Here is an 18,105-nt window from a genome sequence, read left to right on the forward strand (position 1 = left end):
ATCCTTTTATTTTTAATATTTAAAAATAGTTGTGTGCTGCTGCACGTTCCTGTGTGTGTGTAACAAGCAGAGTGTACATGCTTTGTGCACTCGCATATAGGCGCATATTAATAACACGCCCTTTAAATTAAAAAACAAAAACCTGCACTATTGACTTTAGACCAGGTTTTTGTTGGTCAATGGCACAGTCGTTTTCAGTTGCCTCAAAATAGCAATATGCCAACAATGCACCTGAACATACTTCGTTTTCAGACCAGCACGCCCATGGGCGAACAGATGGGCAAGAGTGCATTTGCTATTTAAACAACGTTGCGCTGGACGTGAAAATGACAACTGCGTCAAGCTGAAACTAGCAAAATACACTTGTGTCGTGCCTGCCGTTGCATTGCGCCGGGTGTATGATAGGGCCCAAATAGCCTAAATACAACTGAACAAAGATATGATTGAAATAAACAGTGTTTTAAGACTTTCAGGTATTCAGTACAGAAATTGTAATCAAATGTAAAATAACACTGCACTTTGTAAGAAAAAATATACATTACAAATATAGTTACAAAAGTTTTTCGGTCAAGAACAGCAAGTGAATTTTCTCATTGTCTTTTATTGTTTGATTAACGTTATTATAGAGACGGCAGCAGGAATTAGACTTTAAGAGCTGCACGGATCCAATATACTGTTACACATGCGGTTTCTTTGTCAAATGTTTACGTTGTTACAAACCCTGGCTCACAGAGAAGCAACAAAAAGGAACACACACAACCATAGCTGAGCTCAAAAGAAAAAACAAAACAAAAAAACAACAACTTTATTAATCAAAAATTAATTCCAAAAACAAGAGAATAATAAAATGAAAACAGTGTTTCTGTTAGCATCAGTTTCTTCAGTGTGTAAGGCAAGGTGTCTGAATGAATCTGTAATGTGCTGTTGCAGTGTTGAAAAATGTAAAAGCGAAACCCAAAACAAAAACAAAATGGGAAATCAAAACAAAACCAAAGACAAACCAAAAACAGACCAAAAGCCTCAGCAAAGCAAAACAAAACAAACCAAACCAAAAACAAAGGAGAACTCAAACAAAACCTCAAACCCAAGTTCCCAAACTAACACATCTAACAATCTCTTTTAAAATGAGCGCCCCAGCCACAGCAGCAGGTGCAGCCAATGAACCGCCAGTCAAGTTAAGTCATAGGCGGGGCAACCAATCACGCTCCCAAAAAGAAAGTGCCAGGATCGTCACAACGTTAACCTGTGTTTATGAGGATATTTTGACATATTTTTGTGTGTATTTTTCTGTTCAAGTGCAAAATGATCCGGAAGAGAACTCGGTTCATTTTCGTCCACTATACAGTATGAGAGGCGGCTTTCTGTGCGCAAGTTTTGGATGAAAACAATACTTTTGCAGAAAACAGTGCGCGAGTCTTCTTGTGCTTGAATGGTTTAAAATCACATTTAAATCACTCTTTCTGTGCGCAAGCTTTGGATGTGTGTGCAGCGCAGAACACAGCAGGTGGGTCTACTTGCTCTTGAATGGTTTATAGTCATATTAAAATGCACACAAAGAAATCGATAAGAGAAATTAAAATTTTTATTTTATAACAAGTATCTGTTTGCTGACCTTAAGTATCCAATTCTCAGAAAATCAGGAAATCTTTAGTATCTCAGTAGTTTCTCCATGACATTAATGAAATGAAATCAATACTTTTGCAGTTTTTTTTTTTTTTTTCACCTCAGTAATCTCACCTTTAGATTTTTAGAACAGATTTTAGCAATGTCTCAAACTGCGCTGAGATGTTTCCAAAGTCTACTGTCAAAAGTCAGAAGGTCTCAATATGAACTCAAACATTTCTCATCAAATTCTTTCAAGTCTAAATGATCTGAGCTACTATCCACCTTCTTGAACAGATACATTTACTAGTGGTAGGGATTCTGATTCATCCCTGTAGCTTGTTAATTTGAATAATTTCATTTATTTGAATCATTTGATTCATTTGAATCACTAGACTCATTCAAGATGAGCAAAATCGGTTCAAAACCAATTCTGCTGATCACCAAAATATGCATTTCGGTTAGAAATGTGTTCAAGTGTGGCCCAACTTGCTCTGATGTCATACTGACGTATATCAAAAAAAATGTGCCAGATGGCACAGTCAGGCACAGATGCTTTCCCCCAACTGCGCTGAAAAAAGGCATGATGGGAAGCGACTTGCTGACGACATAGTGTAGTGCTCATCGGTTTAATCAACTCTGATGTTTTATTCTCTTCTAAAATGTTTGATTTAAACACTGACAGTGTGATCTCTGTATGGGACAGATGATTGCTGACATTTAAATAACTGGTACTTTGGGTGTCTTGTTCATCATATTTATTTTCATATAAAAACAACAGAATGTAAATTATATTCAGTGTATCACAACAAAGCACTGTCCATCTTGACTGCATTTACTGTATTTCACTCCTCAGTGAAATACAGACTGAAGGTGCCTATACTCTTGTCTACTTTTTTACATCTCAAATGAGCCTACTTTATTAAAGAGAATGCCATTAACCCTTAAACACATACCTCGGGTCTTTAGTGACCGTGACATCATTCCCTCCTCCTCATTCATTTTTTAAAGTTAGACCTTCTTAGTATTCATCAACCAATTCATTATAAACAATATAAAAAAATAAAAATAAAAAAAAAGATAAAAGAATGCCTGTTTTCCAATTAATTTTTTGTAAAAATTGTATAGGGTCGCTATCGACCCGAGGTGTGTAACAGTGTAAATATTTTTTCTGCACAACAATAATTGAATCTTTGATGACTAAATAAGTTCAATTCACCCACTCAATTTATTCCACAAGGTGGCAATGTCTGATACACAACGATGATGTGACGTTTCACTCATAGTTATCGCAGGCAGAAAACAAAAGAATAGGAAGAATCATCAGCAAAACTTGAAATGGCTCAGCGATTTACTGCAGAGCAAGTACTGTACGCAATCAAATCAGCAATCAAAAAAAATAATTTTGAAGATGTTGAAAATTACACTTTTGAGAATATATTTGAGATTGCAAATATGAGCCAGATGCTGAATGTACTGGGAAATGAGCTCTGATGAGGACAGTGATGATGGTATAAAACATCTGCTCAAACTGACCCTTCCAAGCTCAAAAAGGTAACAAAATATGCTTTATTTTATTCTTATGTAGTTGTTACTCTAATATCAGCAGAGGTAGAGATCCATCTGTGTTAGATATAAATCGGGGTCGATAAAGACCCGAATATGTAATAATGATTGGTGAAACATTCACGCATTTAAGGGTTAAATCTCATAGGAAAGAGCAATAAAGCAATAAAGCATTCTTCTAGGCAGGTACGGTCTTCACGGTTTTGTGTTTAAAGGAAGTTCACGCTGGTCTTAGCATATTAAAGATCCAGCTGGTATAAAACGTACCTACCGTTGACACTTTAGTGATGATACGAGAGCTTGAAAAGACAAAGCAGAATGAATAAGTAATAATATTCCAGCCGTTCAAAGACAAGGAGCATATTTTCAGGAGAGAGGAGGGCTGAATCTTTTCATCTCTTCACATCCTTTGAACCGTTTTTAACGGCACAGCTGAATGAGCTGTTTATACTCGACACGTGTTGAATCTCAATTCTCTCTCAGCTCTGCTCTCTCTGCTCAGTTTTAATTTGAACTTTGACCCCAGGTCCAGCCAGACCGGCTCATTAATCCTGGGATCAAGTGCTGGGTCTGGCTTGTTTGTTTATGTGAACCGAGTGAACCGTCTTGCGTCATTAGTGAGATGATGCTCAATGCTAGAGGTCATTGTTTCACGGTCAAAGATCCGTTTGTATGTTTCCACCAGCATCCTGTCAACATTTCATCAAAAAATCAATAATCGAATCAATGACTTGCAGTAATTACTGTAGCTAGTCACATGTTTTGCAAACCTTAGGGTTTCTCAGGAAATTTTGATAGCATCTCTCCTCTGTAGTGCTCTTGGAGTAACTGTCAGGTTATAGTGCACTGTAAAAAGAAAATCCCCCTAATTTAACTTAAATACTTAAAGGGTTAGTTCATCCAAAAATGAAAATTATCCCATGATTTACTTTTCCTCAAGTCATCCTTGGTGTATATGACTATCTTCTTTCAGACAAACACAATTGGAGTTATATTAAAAAATATCCTCGCTTTTCCATTCTTTATAATGGGAGTGAATGGAGCTCCTGATTGTGAAGTCCAAAAAAGTGCATATTTTGTGAGTTCATAACATGCAATTGTGAGTTTATGACTTGCAATTCCGACTTTATTTCTCGCAATTGTGAGTTTATATCTTGTGAGTTTAAAAAAAGCCAGAATTGTGAGATAAAAAGTCGCAATTACCTTTTATTTTTTACTTAGTGGCAGAAACAAGCTTACATAGTCATCTTTTAAATCACCTGATTTCTGTTCTATTCTATATTCTATATTCTATATATATATATATATATATATATATATATATTATATATATATGAAGAGTTTGGTTCCAAAACGCTAAAACTCCATTTTGATTAATTTGAGTAAAAGTAGAAGTACAATGAAAGTATTTAAAGTAATTTCAGGATGTTTCCTATCATTTTAAATTATTAGAATACATCTATGACAAAGGGTTCAAAAAATATGGCTTCTTAAAAAAAAGTGTTCCTCTGGCTCAATTTACCCCAGGTTAGGGGTGAGTTGATCCGAGTCAGTAGGTGGGTGTAAACTGACCATCTAACTGAATCTGAATCAAACCCATGTGAAATTTTAAAGATAACGTACCTATTTTAAAAACTAATTTAATAATCAAATTTCCTTTTACAAATATTCTTTCTAAAAATATTTTACAAATATTTCTTTTTTTTTAAGCTAAATTAAACAACATAAAACCAACCAAATGAAATTGAAATTTCAGTATCTTTAATTGTTTGCATTTCTGAAACAATATGTTGAACACCAAAGATGTAACCTTCCCATAAACAGACTAAACAGAGTGTTTGTTGAGTAAAATTAAATAAAAACTAAATAAGAATGAATAAATGTCACTGAAACTAATAAACATTTTAGTCAAAAGGTTCTTGACATGGTAGTTGTTCTGCAATGTCGACCATGTTAGGCCATTAGAGACTACAGATGGAAAGATGATTAAACATCCTCTGATTCGTATCAGAGAAGAATTTCTTGTACACTGTTCCTATCAAAAAAAACCTCGAAAATAAAGATAAACTAAACCAGTTGCGTAATAATATTAAATTGAAATGACACCAGTTTATACTTCAGAGTTAACTTAAATTCAGTGCCTTATGGTGGGGTAAGTTAAAACGCTGGCTCAACTTACCCCACAGCATTTGGCTCACTTTGCCCCATAGCTGCCATTTTAGGAAAAGCTAGCTAGCTTACCAGTTCAGAATAATATTTAGCTAAATGACTTGCGTGGTTTTATACATTGCTAAATCACCAATATGCATCATAAATAGTTTTAGACCTGGACAAATTTGCTTTGATGAAACAGCCATTACATCTGTTATGTTAAAATTTTACTTTGACAAGCCAAAAACAGTTTTTCCACTCCTCCCATGTGCTTCTCCTTTTCACAGTCCGGCAGAAATGATGGGTGGTTCTAAAATATATGGTCACATGACAATAAAATGGTATGGTTGCCAAGATACAGGGGCTGGGTCAACTTACCCACTGGCTCATCTTACCCCACTCTCCACCAAATCCATCAATATAAAAGTTATTTTTCATATTGAAAATAGTAAGTAAGTTGATTCACATATATGACAGCCTCTGTACTTTGCCAATACTAATCTTATATACAGGCATTTTACTAAAAATACATTCAGCCGTTGCTCCCAAAATGAGTCATCTTGTTAATGTTATAAATGAATTATGTCTCTATTTGTCATTACCGAGTATCTGGCGCCACTGCATGGTTAAAATAAACACATTTACAGAGTACATTGTTATTAAAAACGGCTTTTAAAAACTGTCCATTATTCAATTTTTGGGACCGTGACAGAAGTTTGATGCTGTCGTGGAACAAGAAACAGCCGGCATTTTTCCTCCTCCCGACTCGAGTGCCTCATCTTCTTAATCTCCTCACGTAAATGATTACATTTCGATGACTTGCGTTTCTTCCCCACCGCAAAAACCACCACAGGTTCATTAATGCTGTCAAAATTATTCATTTTTCTGTTTTTGTTGATCACAAAGTACAAAGCAGATAAGGAAAACTAGGATACCGGGTGTATTCAGAGCGCCGCCATTACTGTTTACAGTGTGTGGAATGGTGCGCTGTGATTGGTTGAGCGGATATATCGCATTCTGCAGAGAAAGGAGACTGGCATTTGTCACGTTTTGGAAAGAAAGGGAGAAAACATCACAGAATAACACGACAGATATCGCATTTTGCGCAAAATTAATTAATGACTTTTCAATACCGACCAGATACAATACTGATTTTGGCAGAAACTCAATTTTTTTGAAAATGCTGTTTATCGTGTTTTGGAGCCAAACTCTTCATATATATGTATATATATTGGTGTGTACTATGGTTAATCCAATGAATCATGGGTTTGTTTATGTAAATATATATACGCCCATCCATTCACAGCACCAAGACTCAGGGGAAAACAGTCAGAGCGGTCGATGTAGGCTACTCATCATTCCTCAGGCCAAGCTCCCACAAACCCCCTGTTCCTCCATCCAATACATCAGCTAGTCAATCTCAGGTTGGTTGAACGTGTCAGTAAATCTGAATGTGTTGTTATCCCATTCATGTTTATGGCTGATTAACTTTTGTGAGCGAATCAAAGAGCATCTCTTTCGGTGTGTAGAGGAGTTTACCTCTGCTGGAATGAGGATATAATGACCTAATAAATGGAACATTAAGAAGAAGCATAAACCAGACTCGGATAATCATTTTGCCCTCAAGAGGCTATTGATTTAGTTCAAGGTGAATTCATGGTGTTGTTATTGCCATTGCGAGTGTTTTCACACATGTTGTTAGAGTGTTTGCCATTTCTGATTCTAGGTTTATAAAGATTGAAAAGCAGCTGGTAGTCTTTTTTGCTTTTCTGCTGCAAAACAAATACAGAGAGCATCACAAAATGAATCAGACTGAATCATTCATCGTGATCTGTTCGGTAAACAAAAGAAATTTAAGCTCTGTGCTAAAACCTAGTGAGCTGCCTGACTAGGCAGGATTTAAAGTCATCATAGAAGCACTGTTCATAATTATGCTGCCTTGTAAGATGGTGGTTTTACTTCAGTAACAAGATTTTATATGATTACCCAATGCAGTACAAAAAAATGTTCATCATAAAAAAGTAAAACAGTGAAATCTAAAATGAAATATTCAGGGATGTGGTGTAATCTAGCGGCTGTGTGCAGGACATCTTAGCCATCTTAGCCAGGTCCAAAATTATCACTCACCAAGTGTATGAAATGGTGATGCTCGCTAGATGACCTTTAACGAGTGAAGCGCTGCACTGTGTTCATTTACATGCAAGCATCAACCACCTTCCCAAATTTGTAATGAGAATCTGTTATAAGTCTGTTGTCAACAAAAGAAAAGCTTCAAGGTCTCTGCGGTTTTGCGGCAAAATAAAAGCTCCATGGTCTAATATTTTGAAAGAAAGAAAAAATAAGGACAGCATGCATATTAGTATTGTAATTTTACTATTGTTTTGTAAAATTATTATTATTAAATACTTATTTTTTATTTTACAATAGTATTACAGTTTTTCTCAGTCGATTTGATACATTTCTCCAAATGAATGTCGGTACTCTCTAAACAATTAACACAGCAAACTAAACACACTCTTATGTTGGCAAAACAGTTTAGTATTCACTACATAATGAAGCACTGCAGTTTATTCAAGTAATGCATTTATTAAGAATAGATACTAACATCAAAACTACAAGCATGTTATTTGTTGATTTGATAGCAAATTCAGCTGTAGATACACAAATACATGAATGGAAAATACATGTTCTTTAATTGTGTTTTTTAAAGTTCTTTAATGACAAGTTGGTAACACTTTAAAATAAGGTTCATTAGTTAAAAAGATAATTCACCCCAAAATAAAAATTCTGTCATTTATTACTCACCCTCATTTCGTTCCACACCTTTAAGACCTTTGTTCATCTTCGGAACACAAATTAAGATATTTTTGATAAAATCCGATGGCTCAGTAAGGCCTGCATTGACAGCAAGTTAATTTACACTTTCAAACGCCCAGAAAGGTAGTAAAGACATATTTAAAACAGTTCATGTGACTACAGTGGTTCAACCTTAATGTTACGAAGCGCCGAGAATACTTTTTGTCCGGCAAAAAAACAAAATAACGACTTTATTCAACAATATCTAGTGATGGACGATTTCAAAACACTGCTTCATGAAGCTTTGAAGCTTTACGAATCTTTTGTTTCAAATCAGTGGTTCGGAGCGCATATCAAACTGTCAAAGTCACGTGAACTATTGAAATTTCGAAAAGTTTATGATGTAACGAAGCCTCGTTTACTGAAATCACGTGACTTTGGCAGTTGATACACGCTCTGAACCATGGATTAATGACAGAAATTTCATTTTTGGGTGAACCAACCCATTTAACATTAGTTAACTACATTAGTTATCATGAACTAATAATGAACTGCACTTATACAGCATTTATTAATCTTTGTTAATGTTAATTTCAACATTTACTAATACATTATTAAAATCTTGTTAACATTGTTCATGTTAGTTCACAGTGCATTAACTAAACAATGAACAACTGTATTTTCATTAACTAACGTTAACGAAGATTAGTAAATACAGTAACAATATTGCTCATGGCTAGTTCATTTTAGTTAATACATTAACTAATGTTTAACTAATGAACCTTATTGTAAAGTGTTACTGACAAGTTTAGTTGTATAAACCCCCCAAAATAAAATAAGTAAATACATAAATAAATGTACTACAATCATGGAATCAATGAACTTTATAGATCTTTCCTCTCATTTACATCTGGCCAAAGATTTTCATCAGCATCACAGCATATATTTTCACGAGTCATGGGGAAAAAAAGCTGTGAATGCTGGATCGATTCTTGTGCCTTAACTTCTCCAGGCCTCTTCCATCACTTGGAGAAGACTTATTGGTTGTAAGGGTTGTGGTCATATACTTTCCATCTAATATGCTGGAAGGCACACCATCCTGAATTGTGGGTGATGCTTAAACCACTCTTGCACCAGTGCTGAATGGTGAAAGTGGACATTGTTCCACACAACTACACAATTTTGCTCAATTGACCCTTCGCCAGGAGTTTGATTGACAAGCCATCTAACCAATCATAACGCCAAATCCGCCATTTTGTCTGACAAAGCAGTCAGGAGTTAGAAGATTAACCTTGGTGGACTTGAACTTGAAAAATGGTGTGTATTTACGTATTTCCGCGTTTTAAACAACATTCCTTCTCATGTTCATTCATGTTTATTTGATGCTATAATTTAACTAGTAGGAAGAGATGATCGGTTCACGAGCCGCTTGAGCTGAGGCACTACAGCTATCTGTCACGACACATTAAAGAGCCACAAAACGTTTTTTATTGTTCGAATTTCTTAAAAAAAAAATACACAATTTGAAAGCTGGGACTTTGTTTAATATCATAAGTAACCTGCTCTGTCTTGTCTGTCGACGTGTTGTCAGTGTCCTCTTTGCTCCGCGATGTATTTTACACTGCGTGTGGCATGACAGCGCCATGGCTTGTCGGACAAAGCGACAGTAACTAAGGGGGGCAGGCCTTTGTGAAGGGTCAATTTGCTCCTGATCACCCTGCGGAAAGTGGATTTCATTGAGGGAGTTTAAAAAATTTAGCAGCCTTTCTGTGTTGTGCGGCCACAAGACAGCGTTGTGTGCCACACTACCAGCACTTGTTTTCCAGGGACATTGACTGTGGCATGTTGCATGTCTTCTTATATTTTCTTCTTTTGCTCTTTTCACTAATACAATTGCCTTCCACTCTGCCCATCTCGTCTCACTCTACTCCTCACTCTTCTCCTCGTCCTACAGTACATCCTCAGCTCCTCTTGCTTCTCCTACATCCTCAACTCTTCTTGCTCCATCTCCTGTACCTAAACCATCTATTCCTTTCCCCTCATATCTTTCTACCTCTCCCTCTCAACATTACCCTTCCTCTATCCTCTCCAAAACCTCTCACTCTTACACCTATTGAGAAAAACTGTATTGCGATAGTAATATATTTCTTTATTAATTTAAGTTTAAAAAAATTAATAATAATAATGACACACAAGAATTAACCTTATTGGTTATGCAGCACGTTTGAGCTTCCGGAAGAGGTTTGTTCTTGCACATGTAGCAGGTTTGGTTGAGCTTCTGCTTATGTCCGCTGATCAATGTTTACATGTGAGTAAAAGCCTAAATTAAATCTGTTCGTCATAACAAGCAATCGATTCTCTTCAGAAAATTTGGACTAAACCGCTCGATTCATATGGACTCGTTTTCCGATCTCTTTATGGAGTTTTTGAAACGTCAAAGTGGTAGTTACAAAGGCAGTCAATGGAAGGAAATCTGACAGCATTCAAAAAGATCTTCATTTATGTCCAGAAGATGAATGAAAGTCTTACGGGTGAGTAATTAATGACAGAATTTTCATTTTGGGGTGAACTAACCCTTTAAAAATATAGAATAAGGTCATGGAGAATATGTGCTTACGTACTAATAAACAGCCAATATTCTAGTAATATGCATGCTAATAAGCAACTAGTTAAAAGATCCTAAAATAAAGTGTTACCAATGTCTATCAAATTGTAATGGTTTCTAGCATCACATAAATCTTTGCAGAGAATGCAATCTCAGAATGCACTCCATTCATTCATCATATATCTAATTTCTTATAGTATCACATTGTTAGCTTAGCAACATGCTAACAGCAAACTGAGTCGAGTTTCCAGTGCACTTCATATTTGACGTGTGGAGGTGCCACCTATGTAGAGCGTTCCAAATCATTCCGATAGGTTCCCTTTCAGTTAGAATGTATCCTTAAAAGGCAGCTGCCTATGTAGGCCTAGAGAGTAAACACCAAGGCAGTTCACTAGGTTTTGGTCTCACAGGATGAATGAAAAGCTTAAGGAAGGAGAGAGAGAGGTGAAGTCAAACAAAGAGGGCATACCCTCAAACGTTGCCCGCGTTACGGATCGCTCTGCTGCATATGTGAATAATCTCATGTATATAAGAGCACTTCTTTATAAACCTCCCCCAGTCTCATTTCAGACGGACTCTCAACCCTTCCCCCGTCCCTCTGAGACCCGGCTGAGCCACTTTACATTCACTCAGACACACAGACCGCTAACAACACAACCGTCTAACCTCACAGAATAATGGCACCTGATAGCCACGCGCAATAGAAGCTGCGGTTTATAAAAGCTTTTTGTATGCCTTCCCAGCAGTCTTTCAACTCAGAGATTTCTCTATTTTTTTCCCTTTTTATCCTTGTTGGGAAGGCGCCAAGGATGTGTGGCATTGAGTAATTAGGGCAATTTTAGAGAGCGAGACAAACATTGTTTTAAAGATAGTCTTAATTGTTAGTGGTGTTTCTGGACTATATTATTACTATTTCTTATAGTTGTATTATATTAAAACTGCTTATTTAGTTTTCTAAAAAAAAAAAAAAAAAAAAAAGAAAAAAAAAAGACTTACAATTTTCACCTAGTGAATGAATGAAGAAAATCTCATAGACTTATACACTGAAGGAGGGACTAAGACTAGAATATCATAAGGATTTGAGGGTGAACGCTTTTGACTTGAGTCAGTACGCAAAATTTTGTTATAATTACTTATTTAATAATAATAATAATAATAATAACATATTAAAATACAAAATATTACTGTTGTAATAATACTGTTTCAACACAGTTTGTGTTTTACCGTTTCAAACAATCATGATAAATTATAATATCAAAGGCCCACTTAAATGCCTTGAAACGTGCAGCGTTATTCAATGTGTTGACGTAATTTTAACTGAAACAGGAAGACAGGGCGAGACATAACGAACAGCTCCGCCCCTTTTTTATACCACAGCTCGGCCAGAGCCGTTAAACTTGGTAAAACCTCAGTTTCCTTCTAATTTCTAACTGTTTCTCATCCTAATCTCCTCTATATCTCTTTAAAATACAGCATTCTGTGCAGAATTCAAATGGGTCTGAGACTTTTTGTGGTCTAAGCTGATTCGCGGTCCGCGGATATGATCCTCTCTGTGCTCTTGTGTCTCTGGACCAGAGCAGACTGTGCTCGCGCTGTGGCGGTTCACGTGACACTGACACGAAAACGGACTTCATTCGCGTCAATGGAAAGCATATTTACACTGTCTGAATAGTTCCCTATCCCCTATATAGTGCACTATGTGCCATTCACTATGTAGAGACTAGTAAATGTGTGAACAAATTACAGATTTCAGCTGCAGTTTCAGCGTCTGTTTATAGTGTAGGAGGGGGCGGGACTTCAGATTCTAGAGAGCATTTGATTGGACAGAAGATTTGATGAGAAGCTCGTTCGCGGTGATGTCATGAAAATCCGTAATCCATTTTAGTGGAAGTGTCTCACTTTAAGTTTTGAATGCTTATATCTCCTAAATGTGAATTTTGTCATTGTTTTGGAACACACCAGCTTATTAATAACCTTAAGGCTAACATATTCATACTGAAGGCTAAAAAACTTAAATTTTGATTTCGGGGGGACTTTAATATTTATTTCTTAAATTTTTCATGTTCAAACTTTAAACCATCAAGCTTTTATTTTGGCGGCGAAGCGCAGCGAGCCCTTTTAAGTTTATAAACACTTATTACAAATATGGTGAAAAGGTGAATGGTGAAACACTGAAAACACTGGATTGTGAGCTGCTTGCATGTAAATGAACACAATTTTGCACTTCACTCTGAAACAGGCAGCGCATTTATTTAATGAAATCGCAGCCTTTGTGGTTTGATATTCTCAATGGCTAAACCATAATGCGTTCCAATATTATTTTGATTACTCTGCATAGCAGCGCACTAAAAAAACACTCCCGACACCTTAGCAACTGCATAGCAACACTGTAGCATTGTGATGGACAAGTTTTATACATGCAAACACAACTCAGAAAACTTAGTTTTGCATAAAAATTCAATGTTTTTCTATGTCTTTTCATACTTTCTCAGCAGTCTATCGATTCTGTGCAAAAACGGCATGCAAAATCTAGTCAGAGATGAATATCAATGCATTTTTTTCCCTTTTTTTTTATCCTCGTTGGGATGGTGCCCAGACGAGCATGCAACATTGTATAATTAGGGCAAATTTAGAGACGTGAGAGAGACAGACAGAGAGAGAGTGACATTGTTTTTAAGATGAGCAGTAATTTCTGCTTGTTTGTTTGATTGCTGTTGTCGTCGGGTGATTAGTCTGCAATTTTTTTAGCTTGTATTGTATTTGTGAAACAGGAGAGTGAACAAAAAACCATAGAAAAAGTCTCCGAGCATCTCTCCTCCAGCTCAGAGCTGAATAAACCACCCCTACATTAGACAGCTATATATACAACACATCTCGAAGCCCAGAACACTCGCCACTTTTAAGCACTAAAGAACCGCCGAAGAACCCTGGGCTCTCGCTTTGATCTCATGAGCTCATTTATGAGAATCTGCAATATATCATTCATTCTGATATTTATCTACATATAGGACAAAGTGCTGTTCTGCATTTGTTTGCCTTCGAAACCTTTTTTTTTGTAGATCAAAGCAAAATTTGTATCTCTGTATCATTATTTGTATTTCAAAATCAATTTTTGGGGCTCTGCTAAGTAAAACAACAGTTATTTGAGTCAGTGAAAAAATGCAAGGTTATGTGTGCATTCATGTATTTCTAAGGCTGTGTTATGTTTTTAATAGTCTGTGTTGTAGTTCTGTGTATAATACTTCACTCTCTGACTGAATGCACTTACTGTGTCCCTGTGTTGTTTAGTGCAGCGAGCAGAGGAAATATCACTAGCTCTTTTGAATGAAAAGAAAAGAAAAAAGAAGGCTCAGATAAAGGAGGACAACATATGAATATATTGAAGCAGGAACAGAAAGATTTGATTACTAGCCAACCTAACACTGGGCCAAATAAATGCAAGCACATTTACCCCCTGCCTAATGGACACTTTCATCTCAAAAGGGCTAGAGAGAGAAAGATGCTCTTTCTGCAGTGAAACTGTAAAGAAAATGTGAGATTCACAATCCATTTCTGAGGTTTTGTAAAGATGCCCCTTACAAGGTAGATGAGACAGGGCTGTCGCCGTTGCACTCTGGGAAAATAACACTGGTCATTTTTGATGTTTCCCCAGATCGAGTTACCACAGTGAAGACCGACATCTATGTCACCAGTTTTGGCCCCGTTTCAGACACCGATATGGTGAGTGGAATTCATTTTTTGCATATTATTTGTCACAGGTGGATGATAGCATCACTGTCAGCCTCTTGGACCAGCACTTCGCACGATTTTCAAGCCAAGAACCACCTACCTAGGCAGTCTGGCCATCCACAGATTGTTTACCTGTATAGGGGCTTGTGAATCTGAAATCATTTACAGTACAATAAAAAATTGGAGTGCAACTACTCTGCTGTTCAAAAGTTTAAGGTCCAAAAGATTTTTTTTTTTTTTTTTTTAATGCATTTGACTAAGTCTTAAGTCTCTTCTGCTCACCTAAGCTGCATTTATTTAATAAAAAATGTAGTAAAAAAGTAATATTATTACAAATATCTGTTTTCAATTTGAATATATTTTAAAATGCAACTTATTCCTATGATGCAAAGCTGAATTTTCAGCTTCATTACTCAAGTCTTCATTGTCACGTGATATGCACCTAACATGCTGATTTGCTGCTCAAGAAACATTTCTGGTTATTATCAATGTTGAAAACAGTTGTGCGGCCTTATATTTATGTCAGGATTCTTTGATGAATAGAAAGTTCAAAAGAACAGCATTTATTTGAAATACAAATCTTTTGTAACATTATAAATTTCTTTACAGTCACTTCTGAGCAATTTAATGCATCCTTGCAGAATAAAAGTAATATTTAATATACACTCTATTGCCAAAAGTATTGGGACTCCCCTCCAAATCATTGAATTCAGGTGTTCCAATCACTTCCATGGCCACAGGTGTATAAAATCAAGCACCTAGGCATGCAGCCTGCTTCTACAAACATTTGTGAAAGAATGGGTCACTCTCAGGAGCTCAGTGAATTCAAGCGTGGTACCGTGATAGGTTGCCACCTGTGCAATAATATTCATGAAATTTCCTCACTACTAAATATTCCACGGTCAACTGTTAGTGGTATCATAACAAAGTGGAAGCAGTTGGGAACAACAGCAACTCAGCCACAAAGTGGTAGGCCACGTAAAATCACAGAGCGGGGTCAGCGCATGCTGAGGCGCACAATGCGCAGAAGTCGCCAACTTTCTACAGAATCAATAGCTACAGACCTCCAAACTTTGTGTGGCCTTCAGATTAGCTCAAGAACAGTGTGTAAAAAGCTTCATAGAATGAGTTTCCATGACCGAGCAGCTGCATCCAAGCCTTACATCACCAAGTGCAATGCAAAGCGTCGGATGCAGTGGTGTAAAGCACGCCGCCACTGGACTCTAGAGCAGTGGAGACGTGTTCTCTGGAGTGACGAATCACGCTTCTCTGTCTGGCAATCCGATGGACGAGTCTGGGTTTGGTGGTTGCCAGGAGAACGGTACTTGTCTGACTGCTTTGTACCAAGTGTAAAGTTTGGTGGAGGGGGGATTATGGTGTGGGGTTGTTTTTCAGGGGTTGGGCTTGGCCAGTGAAAGGAACTCTTAATGCTTCAGCATACCAAGACATTTTGGACAATTTCATGCTCCCAAATTTGTGGGAACAGTTTGGGGATGGCCCCTTCCTGTTCCAACATGACTGTGCACCAGTGCACAAAGCAAGGTCCATAAAGACATGGATGAGCGAGTTTGGTGTGGAGGAACTTGACTGGCCTGCACAGAGTCCTGACTTCAACCCGATAGAACACCTTTGGGATGAATTAGAGTGGAGACTGCGAGCCAGGCCTTCTCATCAACATCACTGCCTGACCTCACAAATGCGCTTCTAGAAGAATGGTCAAAAATTCCCATTAAACACACTCCTAAACCTTGTGGAAAGCCTTCCCAGAAGAGTTGAAGCTGTTATAGCTGCAGAGGTTTGGCCAACTCCTTATTAAACCCTACAGATTAAGAATAGGATGTCATTAAAGTTCATATGCACGTAAAGGCAGGTGTTCCAAAACTTTTGGCAATATAGTGTATTTAAAAAAAAAGAAGAAAAAAAAAAGTAGTGTATCTCAATCACCTGTGTAAATGGTTAAAATGAGTGAACGTTGTGGTCCAAATTTCCATTTAGACAAAAGTGAAAAGAAAGAACTTTAAACTAGCTCTGCTATGTAGTAAATTCTTTTGTATGGTTGGGACAGCATGCAATGGTAACACTAAATAAATATTAGTTTATAGTGAATTAATAGTTTATAAACTGTAGTTAATACATTAATAGACTATATACAAATAGTGAGTTCTTCATTCATTGCCATTGTAATTTACAAAGTGTAAACTTAAGCTGTTAAAACTTCAAACTTTCTGGTTTAGCTTTCTCAAGCCAACTTCAAAGTTTGTTTACAAACTTTACTCGTCTAGTTATAAAGTGTTAACCATGCGATTAAATTTAGCCATTCAATTTAATAACAACAACAACAACAACAATAATAACAATAAATTAATAAAATGAATAGAAGCCAGCCACTGAGATTTTAGCTATTTTTGTATGCATCAGATGATTTGTATGCATAGCCATGCCATCTGAGACTTTATGTCTAGTGATGGCATGTAGCTCAAACAGTAGAGCATGGCCAGGTCATGGGTTTGAATTCCAGAGAATGCGCCTTGAATGCAATATAAGTCTCTTTGCATGAAAGCATCTGCCAAATGCATAAATGTGAATAACACAACAGCTGATCAGTCTTTTATCTAACTACTGCCTACAGAGGGGCGCCATCTGTACAGGTGTCATTTTTCGAACAGCGCCACTGCTAATGCATTTATGTCCACACATATCAAGCTGTGACAACGAGCTCTGTTTGGATCCGTGTGGGAAAGCGGTCAGTGCTAAATAACCAGTGGTCCATGGTGACCCGGATGAGCTTCATATCCGACGGAACCGAGGCAGGAAATGAAAGGCTTTGCCACCTGACTGCATCCGTGACACTCTGAATTGGTGCCTGTGACTCATGCCGTCACTCTGACACTTCTCAATGGATTCAGAGCTTCCTAATGGAGTTTTTGTTCTGAGGAGATAAAATATGACTCGTGTAAGTTGCTTTGAATATGAAGCACGTTAGCTGTGTGCTAACAATGGGGTCTGATTGTTCTCGCACATGATGTACGTTACACGCATTCTTAACAGCCCACCCTGGAGCTTCAAATGAACTTTAATCGAAAGCCATTAAATTAAATGAAACTTTGATTCAGCTGCAAACAAACTAACAAAGCAAATTAACAATCAACTCATGCAGCTGCACTAGTCTGGCTTGGCTTTTGTGTATTAGCTTGCTCATGCTTTTCATTACAGAAATGTATCTGCAAAATATCACAGTAGTGTTTAGATCAATATATTAAAAATGCAGTGTTTAAAGATAATGGCATTAATGAATCAGTTATCAGTTTTAAAATGAAAATGAAAATGCAATTTATGTTTTTTTCTCTTTTTTTGTGGCATTTAGTGAAAAATAATTTATATGATGTAACTGTTTAGAGGTTGCAAATTTTTTTTCTTATTTCCGTAAATATGTATGAAAAACAGTGAAACAGTTTTGTTTTAAAAAATTAATAATGTAATTCATTCATTTATATTAATATTGATATTAATTTCTTTTTATGTATAATAATATTTGAAAACATTGTCAGCAAAATAAAAGTCAGTGATATATGCAGGAAGCCATTTTGTTGTCATGTGACAAAAAAGGCTTAAAACAGGAAATGACATCACAGAGAGAACCCCTGAAGACCAGCATG

General features: G+C 36.7%; 1 protein-coding gene across 4 annotated transcripts in view; it reads left to right on the forward strand.

Annotated features, from left to right (window-relative positions):
* Window positions 1-18,105, forward strand: part of LOC127494528 (gamma-aminobutyric acid receptor subunit alpha-2) — an 86,868-nt gene that overhangs the window by 10,519 nt on the left and 58,244 nt on the right. For 3 of the 4 annotated variants that reach the window (XM_051860487.1, XM_051860485.1, XM_051860486.1), the window contains exon 4: window positions 14,373-14,440. In XM_051860487.1, coding sequence (XP_051716447.1) covers window positions 14,373-14,440 — 68 coding nt within the window. Of the gene's footprint in view, window positions 1-10,374; window positions 10,647-14,372; window positions 14,441-18,105 lie in introns of those variants that run through there. The other variant, XM_051860488.1, reaches the window with a different exon arrangement.

Source organism: Ctenopharyngodon idella, chromosome 14 (assembly GCF_019924925.1).
Source record: "Ctenopharyngodon idella isolate HZGC_01 chromosome 14, HZGC01, whole genome shotgun sequence".
NCBI classification, from domain to species: Eukaryota; Metazoa; Chordata; class Actinopteri; order Cypriniformes; family Xenocyprididae; genus Ctenopharyngodon; species Ctenopharyngodon idella.